Source organism: Mastigoproctus giganteus, chromosome 10 (assembly GCF_048544385.1).
Source record: "Mastigoproctus giganteus isolate SK-2022 chromosome 10, ASM4854438v1, whole genome shotgun sequence".
Classification (NCBI taxonomy): domain Eukaryota; kingdom Metazoa; phylum Arthropoda; class Arachnida; order Uropygi; family Thelyphonidae; genus Mastigoproctus; species Mastigoproctus giganteus.
This window is the reverse complement of record NC_143584.1, coordinates 39,319,877-39,341,880: the sequence shown is the minus strand read 5'-3', so window position 1 is coordinate 39,341,880 and position 22,004 is coordinate 39,319,877. Positions and strand designations below refer to the sequence as shown.

Here is a 22,004-nt window from a genome sequence, read left to right as displayed (position 1 = left end):
CATCCTATACAAATACCAAAATTCGACTTGAAAAATTATCAATTAAATGCAATACAGTAAAGTAAAATTAATTAAGTCATTTTTATTTGCTGATCGTATTTTAAAACTGTTTGTTTCTGTAAGAGAAAACACAATGTTCAAATTGAGAGGGGTATTTGTTGTTAAAATTGTTATTTTTTATATTCTTTCTACAAAATTAATCTAATAATGAAATTTACTTACTGAAAAACTAATAAATATATAGAATTTTTACAACATAGCAGATACTGTCAGTATTCTGGACTGTTGGGATTTTAGGCCAGACCCATTCTGATTACCAATCTTGCAACCAAAGTATAAAGAATATTCATGTTTAGCAATATTGTAATGTTTCTTCTTCTAAGTTTTTATTGTTAAACCATCCACTCATGTAGCAGATGTCATGCACTCTCACTACAACTGTCTTTCCATAACTGAAAGGGAGATGGGGAAAGCAGATATACAAGGCTGAATATGTTAACCTTCCCAGCATTACTGTCATTTATGAGTACAAACAAACATTAGTATTTGCAAAAAATACAGCAGATCAGTTCCATATTACTTCCTTAAATGCAGTAAGATATAGATATTATGAGTAAACATAAGAAATTATAACATGATACGAAATTTTAAAAATTATTTTCAAAATCTACACACAAAAATTGATTGCAAACAGCTAATATATTAGTGGAGGTAAAAATCATGGTGGCCTGTGGTATTAGAAAAGTTGGATAAGTGGCAGGATTTGGATAGGTGACAGCAAATCACCAGCAATAAATATTTTATCCAGAGTTAGTCAGATCACATGTCACTTCTGTCAGTTAATGCAAAAATTAATGCTAATTCAATATGAATCATGTCAAATCTTGTATTAGATCGAAATACAAAATGAAACTAACTTTCTAAAGAAAAGTGGCTTATTTGCATCGCAACTTCATTTTTTAAAATCATATTCAAAAGGGGTGAAAATACTTTCTGCCAAAATGGAAGAATTTTGTAGATATTAACCCACCCAGAGAGATACATGTTCAACTGTAGCCTGGCACCCATGTGTGCGTGCATGAGAAAGAGAGAGAGATTATGTTGTTTTTGTGTTTATTAGCACAATGACAATGGAGATCATAGTGTGCCAGTTCTTTTGTTATAGTATTGTTCGAATGTAAAAAGGTTAAATATTTCTGTGGTATTATATTATTAATTACAGCAGATGGTATATGTTTATTATTTGTATGAATCTAAAAATATCTCATTTGTGTTCCTTGTCACCCAAAAGATCTTTAAGAGTGATGTTTTTGTTTCCTTTATATAATGATGAAAAAGTGCATTGTCGATCATTTTCATATGTTGGGCATTCTATCAGTATATGTTTAACTGTTTAGATAGCAGTGCATGCTTGGCATCTTGGGCATTCTTCTGCATGTAGTAGATAACCATTTGTAAAATGTGTCTTGGCAATTTGGTCAGAACAACTTCTCTCCTTGATTTCCTTATGCTCATTTTCCAGTGCTCAACTTTTGGTTTTATTTCATATAATTTATTCCATGTTTGTTTTTGCCAGAGTTCTTTCCATTGGGTTAGACAGCAATTTTTTATGATTGGCATGTAGTCCTTATGTGGAACTGCAAAATATTATTCCTGAAAGTTAGTGGTTGATTTTGCAATTCTGTCCGCTGCTTCATTTCCTTTTATCCCTTTGTTTCCTGGTATCCAGCAGAAAAGTATCTCTTGTTTTTTTTTTGTGAAGTCTGTTAGTATCTGTTTAATTTGCCAGAGTACTGGATGGGTTATGTGTTGACGTTTCTCTTATTCTGTCTTTCCTATACATTATATAATTTTTTACTGAAAGGGTGGCTTGTTGTCTAAGGTATGTCCTTTAAGACAAAAGTGTATTGGCATATGGTGTGTTATTAGATACTGGGCATTGTCATAATTGGCCTGTAGTCCTCTACAGTTCCACTGTAGAGGTGAACTGTTGCTTGTAGTCCTCTACAGTTCCACTGTAGAGAACTACAAGCAACAGTTCATCCAAATAATGGATGAACTGATCCATTATTTGGTTTTCCTGGGGTTTTCTGGGCTTCCGAAATGGAGCATTCTTATACTTTGTCTTATCTTTTTTTTTTTTTTCAGGTAGTTTGGTCGGTCCATGTACATAACTTCTTCTGTGAAAATCTTCTAGTACTGGTTCTTCAGATGTGTTTATTTTTTTTATTTCCATCTATTCGGTTGCTTTGTGTTTGTAGGTTTAGAACAGTCTTTGTTGTGGTGCTGATTTGTGGATATCTGTTCTGTGTGAATAAAAATTGGGGGTATTCTCTGTTTTCTCATGTTTTTGTGCCTTCAATCCAGTAAGTGATTCTTTTGGCAGCATGGAAATTTCAGTTTGAACTTTTACTGATTTATATTGGATTACTGCTTGTGCATATGATGGTTTGGTTGTAGGCCAAGGCTATATTATTCTCCTTGCTTCTTGGTATGTTGTGTTGTGTTTTGTATTTCTAAATTAGTTTCTTTTGTTTCCATTTTTCGCAAGTTTTTGAGTAGGCTGGGTGTTCCCCTTTACAGTTTGTACATTTCAAGATGTTGGCAGAGCAATCTGTAGTCTTGTGTTCTTTAGAATCACATTTCGCACAGGCTGCTGAGCTTCTGCATGCAAATGTCCAAATTTCTGACATTTGTAACAATGCAATGGATTTGGTATGTACTGTCGTACTTGGCAGTTCAGATATCCTGCTTTCACTGTTGTTGGAAGTTTCAGAGTATTAAAGGTTATGATAAGGGTTCTTTTTGGAATTATATTTCCATCCCTTCGAATATTGATTCTCTTCACTTCTGTTACTCCTTGGCTTCTCAATTCTTCTGTGAGCACTTCCTCTGACACATTTAAGAGATCCCACTCGAAGATCACACCTCTGGAAGAATTCAGCATGTTGAGTGGTGTTACAACTACTAGTATTCTTGATGGCAACTAGTTGTTGATAGCAACTCCTGGAAGTATTTGGGATTTGATGTTCCCACTAGTATGTCTCCAGATCTCAGGTGTCGAACTGACTTGGGAGATTCCACTATACTCTCTAATGTTTTCTGAATTACAAACGGAGACATACGACCTAATGTCTGATCTCCTGTCTTATGTATGACAATGTATGTTTGTATTTTTGGTGGGTCCATATCTGTCTTCGTCTCTGTGTTTTCTGTATCACTACTCGATAGGGCTTTCTCTTGAAGCTCTGTACTATTAGTAGTTATTTTACTACTCATATTTGCTCTTTTTGCTCTGGGAGTGTGACTTCCTCTCCCAAGTTACCAGCCCCCACCACATGGGGGCAAGAGCAGTGCCGCTTAGTGACCAAGCAGCTGTGTAAGTTCGATTAGTAAAAGTGAGAATAAGAGATAAAATAAGAAAGGTGAGTTTCCTTTCTGTGTCTTCACTTACTGATTATAAGACAAAAACCAGTTTCGCAAAAATAAAAGGAAGTTAATGATGAAAACTAAAGAAGCTGGTATATTTTTCAGAACGCTCTATAAATTGCTGGGAATCACTTAGTCGCTAATAAATCGCTCAGCGGAGAGAGAGAGAGAGAGAGAGAGAGAGAGAGAGAGAGAGAGAGAGAGAGAGAGAGAGATTGTTTGATTTGAGTAGTAGTAGTAGTCTTGATACCCTTGGTGATGTACTTTTGAATTCCAAAATGTTGCTTTTAATATCTTTATGGACCAGAAAGCCAACTCCACCTTCATTCTTTTCACTGTTTCCATTTGTGCATCAGATTTCCACTTGATAAACTTGTGATTCATTTTTTCTTGTTTCAGCCAAGCTGATGATATTCCAATCCCTTTTCCAGCTCTAATATCCTATCTTCACCAATGAGCGATCTTACTTTGTAATAGGCCAAGTCTAGTTTTGGTGCATAGCAGCTTCATTGTACCCACAGTCTTTGCACCCTCTGCTTCCACTCTGATCCCCTCACTGCCATAAGAAGGAGAGTAAAAGCTGCTGGGGACTGAGGGGCATTTGTTTTGTCATAAAGTGCTAGAGAGTTTAGTCTTTTCCTCTTCATGCTGACCAGGGGACACATGAAGAGGACTACTCTACATGTTTGTTGCCACCGATTAGACGTAACAGGGCTTACCAATGAGAAGGTGTGCATGAGTGGATTTTATGGAGGCAGGTCAACCGAACTTCTCCTAAATCTTCTAAAATAGAAAGATATTGGATCCATCAGTGTTTTAGACTGGTGTCTGATTACACACAATGCCTGTTCCCCTCAAAGCCCCCTAAGATGGTGAAATCTATCGACCAATAACTCTTACACTATCTTAAAAGTTTCCATCCAATCAATTATTGTCAATATGGATTCTGTTGTCATCCAATATGGATTCTGTTGTCATGGATTGGTTGTTGATCCAATTCAATGGCAATACCTTGGCTTATTAATTTAACTTTGGACATTTTCAAAGGAAAAGTTTGGCGAAACTCAACTAGTTGCCCTTAATGTTTTCAAGACTCTCGTTTTATTGAGTTTAGCCCTTTTCCATTGATGTAGTTTCATTATACACTAATGTTAATGTAATATATGCACTGGATGTAATTTGGGATTTATTAAATAATAACACTATTAGCATTAACAGTATGAGGTTGCCCAAAAAAGAGATATTTAAGCTAATTAAGTTACTGGTTGAGGCTAATTATATTTTATTTGAAAGTAAGATTTATAGACAGATTTTCGGTTTGCCTATGGGTTTAAACTTGAGCAGCCTAAATATTGGAGTTGTATTTAGATAGATTAGAAAATATAGATTTAACACTTTTTACCAAAAATCACATTTTGTGGAAGATACCTTGACGACATCCTCATTATAACGGATAATGACACTACAAACGAAGTTTTGCAAACTTTTAATAATATGCACATTAGGTTAAAATTTACACTGGAGATAGAACAAAAAGAAACAAAGTCGATAAATTTTTAAACTTTACACTTAAGAGGGAGGGTGAAAATATTAATTTCAGTATTTATTGTAAGCCCACGAATATGGGGATATTTCTACACTATAGTAACCACCACCAATACTCATAGAAAAGATCAATCATGCTAAACCAGTTCTTAAATGCATTCAAATACTCTTCCACACAATTTGCCCTACAGATAGAAATAGAAGAACTGATGAACAGGTTCCTAAATAGAGGATACCCGATTACCTTTATCAATAGCATTAAATTAGAAGCTAAAGACAAAATAATCAATAACAAACATAATGACAGGATTAATAAAATATATTTTATTCCAATGACGTATGTTGAACACTGGTATAGGCAAATTAACAGCCTTTTTACAGGTACAGAAATGCAAATAGTAGGAAAACCGGTCCATAAATTATATGCTATACTCAAAAAATCACACGGTGCTATCGACTTCCAAACAAACACATGACTTCGTTTACCACATTTCTTATAAGAATTGTGATTCTTCTTACATGGGATCTACCAGATGTATTTTGAACTTGAGGATTAAGCGACATGAAGCATCAGTCCGTGCATAACGTGCCAATGCATGCAATAAATGAAAACCACACATTCCTGATTAATCAAGCCAAAATATTAAAGATTCGACATAATTATACTAAGTTATTGACTGCCGAGACTTTAGAAATGAAAAAAACTAACGTTTGTCATCCATTTCTCATATCTGATTCGTGGTCATTTGAATGCATGCGTACCAAAGACTAATCTCCTATTTATAAGATTCCGAACATACACATTTCGTTAGTTTCATTCCACCTGTGAACATGAAACTAGTCGAAAAGTTTTAGTCCACTTAAGGGAGGAATTTTTTAATTTCATTGTTTTAGTGTACTTTTATCTCATTTTAATAGTATTTTATTCGTATTCCAAATTCACGTTTATGACAAAATGTCTTCCTTCACTACAGGTTCCATGGAGGGTTTAATATTTCTGGGATAAGGTTGGGGTTCACCGCTGTGATCATATGGTGTTGGACTGTATGTGTGTCAATAGTGAGGAACACATGAGTTTTAAATTATTTTAAATTATGTAATTTTGTTTCAACGTACCATTTCGTAATTTATTTGCATAAGGAGATTTGGTAAAGAAGAAATTCTACTGACTGAATAAAATGTAACTCATTGTTTATTTCTAAAATATTCTCCTTATGTATGTGTTGTTAATTCATCCATCTTGTGTGTGTAAGAAGGGAGAGGTTCTAGTGGATATCAGTACAGAAGTATGTTTTGTGACTGGATAGATGATGCATGTTTGCTTCATTATCAGAAAGAAGAAACAGTAAGAAAACTGTGTGGACATGGAACAAGAATCAAGACTGCAGTTAATTTGCAAGTATTTGTAGCTGATGACTTACTATTTGAATGAATTAATCACAAGCAATTACTGATAATTTACTGCTATTAATAGATAAGTTTCAAAATGATCACATAGTACTTGTACTAAGCTTCTATATCGATGATAAGTAATTTTCATATTAGGTAGTACAAGAAAGTCAATAATGGAACTTTGGTTTAAAATGCACATTTTTTATATTCAGCTATGGATGTTTCAGTCTGTGTTCAACTTTAAAATAAGACAAATAATTTTTATGTAAACAATTTTCGGCACAGGGCTTGCTTAAGAGTATTCTTAATTTTTATATAATTTAAGAATTCCAAATCTATACATTTCCTTATGAATTATAATGGTTATACAAAAGAAAACGTAATGCTTCCTGTCATTAATACTCAAAATAAATTAATTAATTAAAATTCAATTTATAGATGCAAGAGGAATTATAATATACAACTGTGTATCTTACAACTTCAGAAATAAACACTCCAGGTCCATTTTTCCTGCCGACTATACTCAGCCCTAAACCTCGACCAGGCTTTTTGTGCAACTCTACTTCAAGTATATCATACAAATCATCATCATGACTTTGACCTTCATCCCTGTATATGACCATCTGAACTGTAGAAGGGGTTTGCCTAAGTGCAGTTATTGCACGCTCATGTGGAGACTCTCTCAAGTCTTCTCCATTAACCTAACAGAAATAAGCAAATGATAAATAAATAAAATAAAAAATTTAGAGAACAGAAAATTTACAAGTGAAATTAATACTTGTTTTACTATATTTCATAGTAAAATTAACTTAAAACATGACTACCAGGTGGGACTCTGAAACATAAGCTTTTTTTTTCTCCTGCCTAAAACAATGTTTAGATGGGAGGGGACGCATTCATTACACTGATCTCTTTTCCGTGATTTACATAAAACACTGAAATGCAACTACTAAGTACTCCAAAAAAAAAAAAAAAAAAAAAAAAAAAACACAATTCAACCTTCCACACCCTCCAAGAATTTGTCTAGTTCTCCCTTAAATTTATTCAATCCATCTATATCCACAACAACAGACAGAAGCCTGTTCCAACAATCAACCACTTGCTGGCAGAAGGTAAACTTCCGCACATCTATCCTGCAACCATCCTTCCTGAACTTGGATTTATGCCGCTCATATGTGTAGTCTCAGCAGGTGAAAGAATACCATTAACATTTGGTAAATTAATCCATTGAAGGTTTAAATGCTTCAAACATGTGGACATGTGTTTTTGTAATGGGCGGCACCTAGAAGGTCAGTTCATCTCCGCCTCGTATCTCTGTGAAGAACAGTACCACTGTAGAAGGGCCAGAAATAAGTAGTGTATGTTTGTGTGTATTATGTGTGTGTTCTGTTGTTGTGTCTGACATCGCTTGGCTACCCAGAATCATCAGTCACCTGGACAGATGATTCTGGGTACTCGTCCACACAACGGGAAGGTGGGCCAGTCTCAATGGAGCTCGCACTGTCTCAATTTGAGACTCTGACCCACCTGATGTTGGCAAAAGATGGGCCAGATTCCTCTGGGGGCCCACTCCAGAGGGGAGAGAGAGAGAAAAAAAAAAAAAGAAAAAAAAAAAAAAAAGGATTTCCCGTGGTGTTTTAAAAAAAAAAAATAATAATAAATAAATAAAATAAATAATAATAAACAAATAAATAAAAAGTAAATAAATAAATAAAAAATAAATGAATAATAAAAAAATAAATAAATAAAATAAAATTAAATTAAAATAAAATAATAATAATAAAAAATAAAAAAAAAAAATTTGGGAATGTTGCTCCCTATTGAGTAGCTTCACCAGACAAAGGAGTAGAATTATTCGTAGACGTATAACTAATTCTTCTTCTTGTGAAAACATCGGATGCAAACTGCTGAAGAGCAACATAAGAATTCTTGTCTCCCACCAGCAAAGTTTCATGCCCATGAGAGAGTGTAGAAACTGACGAACGAAGAACATCTCTAAAGTCATTATACAGCGGACATTCAAATAAAATGTGGCTCCAATTTTCATTTTCCCTGCATTGACAAGCTTCCGTCCTAGAAAGACCAAAACGACATAGTTTTTCATTAAGAGATCCATGTCCCGTTAAGAAGAAGGATGTATATAAGTCCAAAGAGAAACAGACAGGTTTCTGCTTTACACAAAAGGTCACCTCAGGGAAAAAAGTCCTAGTAACAGATCCGACAGATGACGTATCCCAGCATGTCTGCCATAGATTTATCATTTCATTCCACAAACGATTACGTTCTTGCTTAATATCTGAATTAATATTCAGAACCAAACCCATAAATTCAGTTGATAGTTGGTTTCCTATAACAAAGACCTCTGTAAGCTACGTGAAGGTCCAATGGCAATACACCTGCAAGAACCTGCAGTGCAGAAGTTGAAACAGTATGACAAGCTCTTAACATACATAATAATATTGTGCGTTGCATAGTAGCCAACTTCAATCGAAATTTAACAGTTCTAAGCCTGTGAAACCATACACCTGCTAGATAAGTAGCCATAGGAAGGAATACGGCATTATAATAAATTCTCATGGTACGTCTAGAAAGTCCCCAGTCTGAACGAGAAATTTTTACAATAGCACCAGTGAATCTTCTGACCTTTGTTATTACATTATTTAAATGAGAGAAAAAATTAAGCTTTGAGTCGATTGTAATCCCAAGTAATTTAGTTTCAGAGACAAGTGGAATCCTGTTATTATTAATCTTCACTAAAGGGGGTCGTTGAGGGTGGGTTTAAATGTGATCCAAAGATTATCATTTTAGTCTTAGACAAACTTATTGTCAATTTATTATCCACTGTCCATTGAAATAAATTTTGTAAGACATCATTGGCATTACTTTCGATAGCAGATCTAGATGAACCATGAATTAAGATAGTGAGATCGTCGGCATAAGCGATGATTTTAGTGCTACTGAAACAACGGGAAATCCAATCCTGTAATACCATATTCCATATAAGAGGCCCTAAGATAGATCCCTGGGGACATCCTCGTGAGACTTCTCTAGACACCTCCTGAAATTTAGATTTCACTAAAATGTGACGATTACTGAAATAGCTTGCGAACAGGTGGTACAGTTGCTGAGAGCATCCAGCTGATCATAACCGTTCGAGAGCACTCTGCCACCATAGAGAATCGAATGCGCCCTCGAAATCAACAAAGGTAGCTAACGTGTACTTTGATGTTGAATTCTCAATGCTGCGAGCAAATTCAACAAGTGCATCTTCACAAGACTTCCCTACACAGAACCCGTATTGATTAGAGGACACCATGTTTTTCGACTGAAGAAGATCAGTAACACGCAGAGTCATTAGACGCTCTAGCAATTTCCCAAGATTTGGCAAAAGTGCAATAGGCCTATAAGATCTAGGATTTAATGCTGGTTTATCTGGTTTTTTAATCAGTTTTAAAAGTGCAATTTTCCACATATCAGGAAAGAGACCTTCTTGGAGACATTTATTAAAAAGTAAAAGCAGTACTTGTGGAAGCAATTTCAAAAATCGCAAAATAAATGTATTTTCAACCAGATCTATCCCTGGACATTTCTTAATATTAATCTTTTTAGCAACAGAGGTTAACTCATCAATGGTAAATTCTTCTGTCTGAATATTGGTGGTATAAAGCGAATTTGCAACTCAAATATTTGAATGTACAACAGAATCAGTAGTTAGATCATCCACCGGGAATAGTCTGTCAAGAATAACATTAACTGTATTTATCCACTCAGTAGTCTCCAGGAAATCTTCATTCACAGTGCCGTATACATCTAAAGAGTGAATCTTATTACGAGCTATCTTATAAATAAGACCCCAAGGATTATCATTACCAGCACTGTGAACAAACTCCTTCCATGTTTCCCGTTTACGTGTGGCTATAGCCTTTACATAACGTTGTTTGAGTGAAATGTATTGAGAGTAAAAAATAAGCTACTTCATCAGAATGCCAATCCCTACGTCGACGCTGATATTTTCGACGGGCTTGATGTACCTTTTTCCTTAAAGAAGACAATTCTGAGGTCCACCAGGAAGATCTTTAATCTAATCTTTTTCTTGCTGGCCGATTTGTATGAGGCCTTAAGTAATGACTGGCGTAATAAGGCAGCAATTCCAGCAGCCGTAAAAGAGTGAAGAGACGAAAAGTCTTGTTCAGGGAAATCTGCAGAAATGGATGAGTCAAATAATTCCCAATTTATATGATTTATAGAAAATCTGACTAAAGCTGGCTGTAGTAAAAATTGATCTCCAGGTTTAGAAAAATCAGTAACAACAAAAAATAGAACCCGATGATCACTTGTTGTCCAATCAGTAATCACCACCCAATCACGAACAATTGCTTTAAAATTAAAATTAGTTAATGTCACATCAATATTTCATTCTCCAACAGAGCTGGAAAAGGTTGTTACTTCTTGAGGTAGGTTTATTACATTTAAGCTGTTATTAATAATAAATTCCTCCAACATATGACCACGACGATCACTTCCATTACTGAACCAGAGTGGAGACTTAGCATTTACGTCAGAAGTTATTAAGACATTCTGTGGACCCAAGAAATTTAAAGTTGTTTCTAGATAATTCAGGGATAAATTAAAATCTTCTGAGGGAGGACAATATAGAGAAATTAAATAAAAATTCAAATTCAAATATGTAACCAAAATACAAGTAGCCGTTCTATTGCATAAACCATTGATTATAGTGATATCAAGCTGACTATTTAACACCACAATACATGTTTTAAGTTCCTCAGAGACCGGTTGAATTATACGGGCAGTGAGTAGAAATCCCGTTACCTTTGGAGTATATGCAGGTTGCACTTTAACAGTATAAGGCTCTTGAATTGCAATAATATCAATAGCATTTTGCTCAGCAGACACTCGAATTTCGTCCGATACTGCTCTAGAACGCTGACCGTTAATTTGCATAATTCTAATACCAGCAAGCAAAGGCACAGGAGAATCAGCAAGAACATTATTATCTCCAATAACAGCTCCATCTCCGGGAATAAAACTTGTATTGGTATTATTATAACTATTATTCATTGGCGGTCCTTAATCGTGCTGTCTGTAATGCCCGTAAGTACTCGGGACACGTGCCGTCCCTAACCGAGTGCTGATATTCCTTCCTACGTCTCTTACAGTTGATACAACTAGATGGCTCTTCCTTAAATGGACACTCATTAAATACGTGCCCACTTCGAGCACAATGTCCACAAGACGGGGACTCATGCGAACAATATTGGGTAGAATGTCCATACCCAAGACACAGATAACATTAAGTGACTATCATATAAGGACGGTGCTTATGAGAACTCCAAGTCAAAAACAACCTGTCCAGGGAGGACACATATTTATAAATTTTAGGTGAGAAGCTAACAACCCAATGAACTAGCAATGACGACCTGGCCTGAGTAGTAAAACGAAAAACTGTTTGTTGCTTCACTTCTTCTAATGTGAAACCGTAATCTATCAAGTTCTTGTTATAATGGGCAGGGCAGTCTGTTTGAAATGCTTCAAACAGACTGCCCTGCAGATGCCAAATCTTGAGACGCTGCAATTTGCAGAACTGAAGTCTTTAGGTAAGAGCATCCTTTTGTTCCCTTCACCAATCTGGTTGCCCGCCTCTGCACCCATTCTAGCAGATCTACATCCTTCCTAAAGTGAGGCCTCCAGACTGCTATACAGCACTCAAGTTGCAGCCGAACCAAGGCCTTACACAAAGGGATCATCACCTCCTTATCCCAGCTAGAAAGTTTCTGTATATCACTAAGAAAGTCCTATGAGCTGTCCTAGCAGCATATCTGCACTACTCAGGGATTTCATATATGACAGTGCAATTACCACAAGGTCTTTTTCATTCTCTACTACCCTGCGTGTAGTATCACAGATTCAATAATATATGGGGTTACTCATACTGATGTGCCTTCAACTGCCATTTCTCCACCAGTCGACCCAATTTTCCTAGATCTTTAGGCATTAGCATTAGCTGAGGCATATGATGCAAGAAAGCAAGTTTACAGAGAATCAGCCAAAAAAAAAAAAAAAAAAAATGTCCCTTACACCCATCCGGTCACTCCAAATGTTTGTCTAGTTCAGCCTTAAATTTATTTAAGCTATCAACTTCCATAACAACAGATGGAAAGCTGTTCCAATAATCAACTACCTGCTGGCTAAAGGGAAACTTCCACACATCTATTCAACAACTGTTTTCCCCCAATTTGAATATATGCCCCCCCCCTCAGGTTCTTAATCTCAGCAAGTGAGAGTATCCCATCAGCATTGAGCCTACTCAAACCATTCAAGGCCTTGTACATCTCAATCAGATCACCTCGCAGGTGCCTAGTCTCCAGATGCTGAAACTGACAGAATTTAAGCATCTCCCGGTAAGAGAACCCCTTTGTTCGTCTCACTAATCTTGTTGCCCTTCTCTGTACTTGTTCTAGTAACTCTACATCCTTCCTAAAATTAGGCCTTGAGACCTGTATACAGTATTTAAGAGGTGGCCTGACCATTGCCTTATACAAAGGGATAATCACCTCCTTGTCGCTGCTAGCAAAATTCCTATATATCATTGACAAGAAAGACTTTGGACCTACTTTGGCAGCCTGTCTGCACTGCTCACAGTACTTCATATCTGACTGCAGAATTAACCCAAGGTCTTTTTCACTCTCCACTTCCCTGAGTGTAGTACCTCCTGTGCACGTTCTTTTTGGTGATTGCTACCCATATGCAGTATTTTGCATTTGTCAATGTTAAAACTTCAGTTGCCACTCCTCAGCACATTTGCCCTCGATCCATTTGCAGTAGCATACCATTTTTACCATCATTTTTTACCATCAACCCAGTCAACTTTTGTGTCATCTGCAAACTTACATTAAGCCTGATATATCCTCATTAATATCGTTGATGAATACACAAAACAACAATGGGCCAGCAATGAACCCTGGGGGAACTACACTAACATTAGTCCACATAGAGTAGTGTCCATTTATTACCACTCTCTCCTGTCTCTGACTCATCCATTCCTTTATCCATTCCGGCAACTTGTCCTTAATGCCATACCGCTCATATTTGTACAGCAGTCTTCCGTGTTGCAACAGTATCAAAAGCTTTCCTGAAATCCAAATATACGATATCAAAATTATGTTTTGCGTCCAGTTCCTTTGTGAACACATCGTAGTATCCAATTCGATTAGTCAGACAAGCCTTCCCCTAAACAAACCCATGCTGTGTCTGAACTATTACAGCAGAATTGTCTAGATGATTCTGCAACGCTTCTTTAATCAGTGACTCCATTATTTTCATAAGACCAGAAGTTAAACTAACAGGTCTATAATTATTTGCATCACCATTTGAACCCCCCTTTGTGAACTGGGGATACATTTGAACATCTCCAGCCCATGGGAACCTCCCCCGAATCTAAGGATGCTCTCATAATTATGGCTAAGGTTTACTTACCTCTCTGCCTCCTTCAGTATAACTGGATAGATTCCATTTGACCCAGTTGCCTTTTTTTTTTTATGTTTAACGTCAACGATTTCTCCTCCACTTTGCTCTCCCTTATTACAAAATCATTTAACTCCCTGTTTTATAGTTTTATAAGCTTCTGGCTTCCCCTTCCTTAAAGAATTCTTCATGTGTGATGTAGATGCAAAATACTCATTCAGTTTCTCAGCTATCTTAGAAGGATCATCAACAGTCGAACAACCAACATCAAGTGGACCAATCTGATTCATCCCCTTCCTTCTAGAGTAAACATGTCTTTGTTGTTTTTCTTTGCATCCTTTGCCAACGATTTCTCATAATCAGTCTTCACTTGTCTTCACTTGTTTACAGACTAGCATATATGTATGCTTCTGTGTCACCTGCAAATTTATAAGCATACCACACATTTTTTTTTCTCTGCCACGAGCCTCATTAGTTCATCTGACATCAATTTAGCCTTAAATTTTGAACAGTATTTCTTAGTTGATTTGAAAAAGGCTAGAAGCTTTCAAGATTAGTTCCCTGAAGGTCTCCCATTTAGAATTCACTGTTTTTAACATCATCAGTTGACCCCACTGTATACAATTCAAAAACTGCCTGAGACCACTGTAGTCACTTTTAAGAAAACAAAATACCTTCCCTTTACCCTTGATGGTAGTCACTGTCACCTTTATCTGCAAATTCCTAATGCATGCATCTTCACTGTTGATAATCAAATAAAGAGTATTGTCCCCTCTGGTTGTACCTAGAACATGTTGCTGTATAAAACAATCCTCCAATAAATCCAAAACTTGCTAGTGTGCGAGTGACCAACCCACAAATTCCAGCAAATATCTGGAAAATTAAAATAGCACATTACAAGACATTCTGATTTATTAGCTCACTATTTCTCATTATACTCATCAGATTCATTAGGCTTATAACACACACCTACTCACATTTTCCCTTTCCTAGTGTTTATGTCACATGAAAGGCACTCAACATTGCGCTGTCCACACATGTCAACTGGATCACCATGTCTCTGATATCCCAACAATATCAGCCTTTGATGCCTTGATCATCACTTCAAATTCATCAAATTTATTTACTATACTTCTAGCATTGGTGTTCATGCAAGTATACATACACCTGTTTTTACTCTTAGTTACATTAACACATCCCCTGTATTTATTTGTTCAATGATAACTCCCAGCAGCTCCTGAAGTCCATAACAACTTGCTCTCTAGGCTGTTGCTTGTTACAATAGAAGCAATGGAAGAATCGCTTTCGCCTCTGCCTGCAGCTACTGTTAATCTTTTAGTCTGTGAATCCAAGCAAGCTAGCAGTTTTCCGACACAACTAACACTGCCTCGATAGCATTAGCAAATATTCTTGCACGCTTTCTATTTAAGTGTATCCCATCCCTGTAGAAACAGTTTCTCCTGTTAGCAAGCACAGACTACGCTGAAAAAAATTCTACCCCATGAGCCTTGCACAATCTGTCCAGGGCCGAATCAATTGACAAGGCTCTCATCATATATCCCCCTTATATCATATCTGGGAGAATTGCAGACACTTTCAAATTCAACCCTAGTACGCAACTTTTTTTCGACATTTACCTGTACTTATTAAGTAAATGTACAGATCATTTACTCTTATGGTCATTAGTGCCAACATCCACAACAACATCATCTTGTTGCAGTAGCTCACTTTGATGACTGCTGTTAACCACCCAGCCAACATTTGTATCATCTGCAAACTTAGACATTAACCGGGATATACTTTTATCAATATCACTGATAAATATTGAAAACAACAATGGAACTAGTATTGAACCCCAGCAAACTACAAAAATAACATTAGTCCAAAGAGAGCAGTAACCACTCTCTGTCTTCTTCCACTTAACCATCCATTTATCCACAGCAGTAACTTATCCTTAATACCACATTGCTCTAGTTTTGAACAGGCGTCTTTTGTGTGCAACAGTTTATCAAAATTCAAAAGCTCCCCAAAATTCAAGTATATGATGTTGCAATTATTTTTGCATCTAGTTCCTTGGTCACTGCATCGTACTAACCTATCACATTGGTTAGAAAAGATGGCCTCTCGCAGCATTTTGGTATGAGGTTACTAGGACGTTTGTCAAGCTTTCATTTCTATTTATTCGTTTTATTTACTTAATTGCTATACTAAATTATTTTCTGTAAGTAGCTTTATAGTTCTAGCCAAGTTCTATGACTTATTTTGAATTTAGATAGTGATTTTGAAGATTAATACTTAGTGTCCGTAGATTTTACATTCATAACATTCCGCCATTGTAGGAGTAGTAGTAGTGGCATGTGATGCAAGAAATCAAGCATCAGCCAAAAAAAAAAAATTCACACAACCATTCCCTCTAAAATTATTGTTCAGTTCCTTCTTAAATTTATTTAAACTATCAACTTCCACAATGACACATGGAAGTTTCTTCCAACAATTACCCACCTGCTGGCTAAAGGAAAATTTCCAAAAATCTACTCTACATCTATCTTTCCTTAATTTCAATTTATGCCCCCTTAGGTTCATAACTTGAACAAGTGGAAGAATCCCTTCCGAATTCAGCGTGCTCAACCCATTCAAGGCCTTATACACCTCAATCAGATCACAGCACAGGTGCCTAGTCTTCAGCCATTGCAATTTGCAGAACTTAAGCCTCTCTTGGTAAGAGAATCCCTTCATTCCCCTCACCAATCTTGTTGCTCTGCTCTGTACACGCTCAAGCAAATCTACATCCTTCATAAAATGAGGCCTCCAGACCTGTACGCAGTGCTCAAGGTGTGGCCTGACCATTACCTTATACAGAGGGACAATCACTTCCTTTTCCCCGGTAGCAAAATTCCTATATATCATCGACATAACCCCATGACCTGCCCTAGCAGCCTGTCTGTATTGCCCAGAAAACTTCATATCTGACTGCACAATTACTCTCTGGTCTTTTTCATTTTCTACAACCTTAAGTGTAGTACCGCCCAGTTGGTACGTTTCTCTGGGGTTACTTCTACCCATATGCAGTACTTTGCGTTTGTCAAGGTTAAACTTTGGTTGCTAATTCTCAGCCCATCTGTCCAAATTTTCTAGATCCTGTTGCAGTAGCACACTGCCACTACTGTTGTTAACAACCCTGCCAACCTTTATATCATCTGCAAACTTCGACACTAAGCCTCATATATACCTTCATCAATATCATTGATAAATAAACAAAACAACAGTGGACCCAACCCGGAACCCTGTGGAATTTCACTAATAACATTAGTCCACGAAGAACAGACCTCATTGATTACCACCCTCTGTCTTCTCCCACTCAACCATCCTTTTATCCATTGTAGCAACTTACCCTTAATACCATTCTGCTCCAATCTGTACAGTAGTCTTCCATGCGCAACAGTGTCAAAAGCATTCCTGAAATAGTAGTAGTAGTAGTAGTGGCACATGATGCAAGAAAGCAAGTGTAGGAGCTTATGCAGCAAATCCAAGTATATGATATCAAAATTATTTTTTGCATCCAGTTCCTTTGTAACCACATCATAATATCCTATCAAATTTGTCAGACAAGACTTTCACTTAAGAAACCCATGCTGTGTCTGAATTATTGCTGCAGTCTTGTCTAGATGATCCTGCAATGAATCTTTAACCAGTGACTCCATAATTTTTCCCGGAACGGAAGTTAAACAAACTGGTCTGTAATTATTTGTCACCCTTCAATACCCCTTTTCAATTTGGGATACATTTTCACATCCCCAGTCTGTGGGGACCTCCTCTGGGTCCAAGGATGCTCTCATAATTATGGCTAAGGGTTTGCTTACTTCTTTTGCTGCATCCTTTAATATAACTGGATAGATCCCATCCACCCCAGGTGCATTTCTTGTGTTTAACTTCAACAATTTCTCTTCACTTTGCTCTCATTTATTACAAAATCATTGAAGCACCCTGCTACAATTTGATAACCTTCTGGCATTTTCAAACCTTAACTCCTCATGTGTGAATATACAGGGTGTCTCAAAAATATTGGTACAAACGTTTAGGGGAGGTAGGTAACATCTCAAGGAATGTGACTCGCATAGGAACCCATAACCGGAAACATCACCGTAAGTCGGTACACGGTCCTGTTCATCAGTTCGCGAGAGGGAAAAATTTCTGGTTTACTCATTCAAGCAGTAGTCGCCGCATGAAGAGCATGCATCCACATACGAACTGTGAGCTGGCAGACATGCGTAGTGTATGGATTACCAGAGGGCAATGGACGAGCCGCTCAACGAATTTATGGCGAACACTTCCCAGACAGACATGCACCAAACCACCATTTGTTTGTGCATGTGCATCAAAATTTGTGCGATTATGGCTCATTTAGACGTAACAGGAGTAGTGCAGGCATACCACGTTCGACACAAACTCCCGCCATGGAACAAAGTGTGTTGAATGCCGTCTAGAATAATCCTACTACCAGCACACGTGCCATTGCCTCTGCCTTAGGAGTGTCTCGTTGCAGTGTACAGAGTGAGTGGCACGACGATTCCTTACACACCTTTCTTCTCCAAAGGGTTCAGTTACTGCTCCCCCAAGATCATCCTGCAAGTGTGGCTTTTGCACAGTGGTTTCTCCAAGAAAGTGTTAAAGACTTGAATTTTCCCGCCTATGTTTTTTTCACGGATGAGGCTTATTTCACTCGGGAAGGCTTCTTCAATCAGCACAATGCTCATGTGTGGGTTCATGACAACCCACATGGTGTGTGCCCCCATGCAGCACAACATCGCTTCGCAATAAATGTGTGGGTAGGTATGGTCGATGACTGCTTAGTCGGCACATACCTGTTACCATCCCGCATGGACTCCGCTAAATGTCGGATCTTTCTTGAACAAGTTCTACCTGGGTTACTTGACGATGTTCCAGCAAATGTGAGACGCAACATTTGGTTTCAACATGACGGGGCGCCTGCCCATTATGGAAGGTGTGTTCGTAACCATTTGGGCGATGGATGGACAGTCGATGGATTTGGGCGTCCATATTGTAAAACAATATATTGTTTTACGATATGGAATACTGTAAGGTTTAACGTAAAAATAGCTAGCAAAATAATTGAGTGTATTAGAAATCTGTTAGATTAGTATAGTGTTATCAATAAAATTTATTAATCTTATTAAATTTCGCTGTTAATTAAATTATACTTAAACAAAATCATGACCCAGACTAGAGCAGCAAAGCAGCATTCACAGGATAGCCAGAGGGCTGTGGCTCGGAGAACCAAAGGGGGCGATTCTCCCATGCATCACAGTCTAAAAAATGCACGAAATGTGAAATGTTTGCAGACCTGTCTAGAACAGGACATGATCTAGCAAAGGAGGATGTCTATGTGTGTGGTAAGTGCAGAGAATGTGAAGAAATTAAGTGCTAACTCAGCATTCTGATGGGCTTCTATGAGAGTTTGAGGTGTAGGGTAAATGCCCTCAAAGAAATTAATATGAAATGGCCCATCAAGCTCTCAGCTGCCCAACTCAATGCCAGAGCCTGCCCCTGTGTATCAGGCAACACAGCGGCAATCTGGCAGAGTGCACTGGTCCCACAGGAACCAGTTATTGTCAGTGATTCTATTCTCAGGGAGACGGAGAATACAGTATGCAAAAAGGATAGGTGGAACAGGACCAGAGTATGTCAGCCATGGGCAAAAGTTGATGATGATGTAGAGCAGATATCATCTTTTAAGGACACAAATGGTGATATTGTTGTACACATTGGCACCAAAGACCTTAGTAGTAAGAGATCTGTAGATTAACTTAACAAGTAAAAGTCAAAAGAGTTAAATTTGAAAGTGTCTGCAATTCTGCCCAGACACAATAGGAGGAGAGCCTTGTCAATCAATTTGGCCCTGGAGAGAATGTGCAAGGCTCACAGGGGTAGAATTTTTTTTCAGCATGATCTGTGCTTGCTAACAGGAGCGACTGCTTCTAAAGGAATGGAATATACTTAAATAGAAAGGGTGCAAAATATTTGCTGATGCTATCGGGGCAGTGTTAGGTGGATCGGAAAACTGCTAGCTTTAGGGGATACACAGACTAATAGATTAACATCAGCTGCTGGCAGAGGTGAAAGTGATTCTTGCACTGCTTCTATTGAAATGCAATTGAGCAGGAGCCTAGAAAGCAAGGCAATGGGGATTTCCAGGACTGCTGGGAGTCATAGTGGAACAAGTAAATATATGGGCTGTCTTAGGGTAACTAAGACTAACAACAAGCACATGTATACTTGCATGTACACTAATGCTAGAAGTATAGTAACTAAAATTGATGAATTTGAAGTGCTGATCAACACATCAAAGGCAGATATTGTTGGGATATCAGAGACATGGAGTCACACACAGATATAAGCAGTGCAGAACTGGAATTTGGGGAGTACAATATGTACAGAAAGGGCAAAGTGGTTATGCTGTTAGTTAAGAAACATAAAATCTAAGAAAGTGCATCCAGTTGACACGAGTGAACAGTTCAAAGTTGAGTCTGTTTGGTGTGACATAAACACTGGGAAAGGGAAAATGAGAGTAGGAGTATGTTGTAGGTCTAATGATGCCGACGAGTACAATGAACAGTTGTGCAGAGAAATAGAATGGGCCAGAAAATCAGAATCTCGTAATGGGGGGTTTTAACTTTCCAGATATTGACTGGAACTTCTGATTTGGTCTCTCGCACACTAGCAAGGTTTTTGTGGATTTATTCTAGGATTGTTTTCTACAGCAACATGTTCGAGGAGAAAACAAAGGAAGTAATAACCTTGATCTGATTATCAGCACTGACGATGCATGCATTAGGAATCTGCAGATAAAGGAACCACAATGTGAGAGTGATCACAGTGTACTGATGTGGGATTTACTTAAAGATGTAACTACGATCAAGGGTAAAGGGAAGGGTTTTTGTTTTCATAAAGGTGACTACTGAGGTCTCAGATAGTTTTTAAATGCTATACAGTTGGATCAACTGATGACGTTACCAACTGTGAATTCTAAATTGGAAGCCTGAGGAACTTAATCTTGGAGGCTACTAGTCTTTTCATGCCAACTAAGAAATAATTTTCAAGGTTCAGGCCTAATGGAAGTAAGATGAATTAATGAGGCTCGTGGCAGAGAACAAAAATACATGCGATTCATATAAATTATCAGGAAACACAGAAGCCTAAGACCAATATAAGCTAGTCTGTAATCCAGTCACAGTGAAGGTTAGGCAGGCAAAGGCAGATTACGAGAAGTCTTCAGCAAAGGACACAAAGAAAAACAGCAAAGAGTTCTTTAGTTATGTGAATTCTAGAAGGAAGGGAATGAATCAGATTGGTCCACTTAACATATATGGTTTAACTATTGATGATCCAGCTCAAGTAGTTGATAAACAGAATGAGTATTTTGCATCTACATTCACACGAGGAGTTATTCAAGGAGGGGAATGCCAGAAGTTTATCAAACTAACAGGGAGCTAAGGGATTTTATGATAACCGAGAGCAAAGTGGAGGAGAAATTTTTAAAGTTAAACTTAAAAAAAAAAAAGGAACCTAGGGCAGATGGAATCTATCCAGTTATAATGAAGAGCCACAAGGGAAGTAAGCAAACCCTTGGCCTTAATTATGAGAGAATCCTTAGTTTGTCCAAGTTTGCAGATGATACACAGATTGGCAGGGTTGTTAATAACACTAAAGACATGCTAGGGCAACAGGATCTGGAAAATTTAGACAGAAGGGCTCAAAAGTGGCAACTGAATATGAAGTTCTCTGCGAAGTGCAGGCAGTCTGCTAGCACTGGTGATGGAGTTTTGTCAATGTTATATAGAAATTTTGCTAGCAGAGAAAAGCAGGTGATTATCCCTTTGTATAAGGCAATGGTCAGGCCACACCTTGAGTACTGCATACCTGTCTTGAGGCATCATTTTAGGAAGGATATAGAGTTGCTAGAACGAGTACAGAAAAGGGCAAGATTGGTGAGAGGAACAAAGGGGTGCACTTATGGAGAAAGGCTTGAGTTCTGTAATTTGCAGCATCTGGAGACTAGGCACCTGCGAGGTGATCTGATTGAGGTGTATAAGGCCTTGAATGGTACGAGCAAGTTCAATTCTGATGGGATTTTTTAT

General features: G+C 37.6%; 1 protein-coding gene across 1 annotated transcript in view; it reads right to left on the bottom strand.

The window, feature by feature from the left end:
- Window positions 1–22,004, bottom strand: part of LOC150078991 (multiple PDZ domain protein-like) — a 798,800-nt gene that overhangs the window by 127,009 nt on the left and 649,787 nt on the right. The window contains exon 19 of the mRNA XM_090382913.1: window positions 6,843–7,067. Coding sequence (XP_090239039.1) covers window positions 6,843–7,067 — 225 coding nt within the window. The remainder of the gene's footprint in view (window positions 1–6,842; window positions 7,068–22,004) is intronic.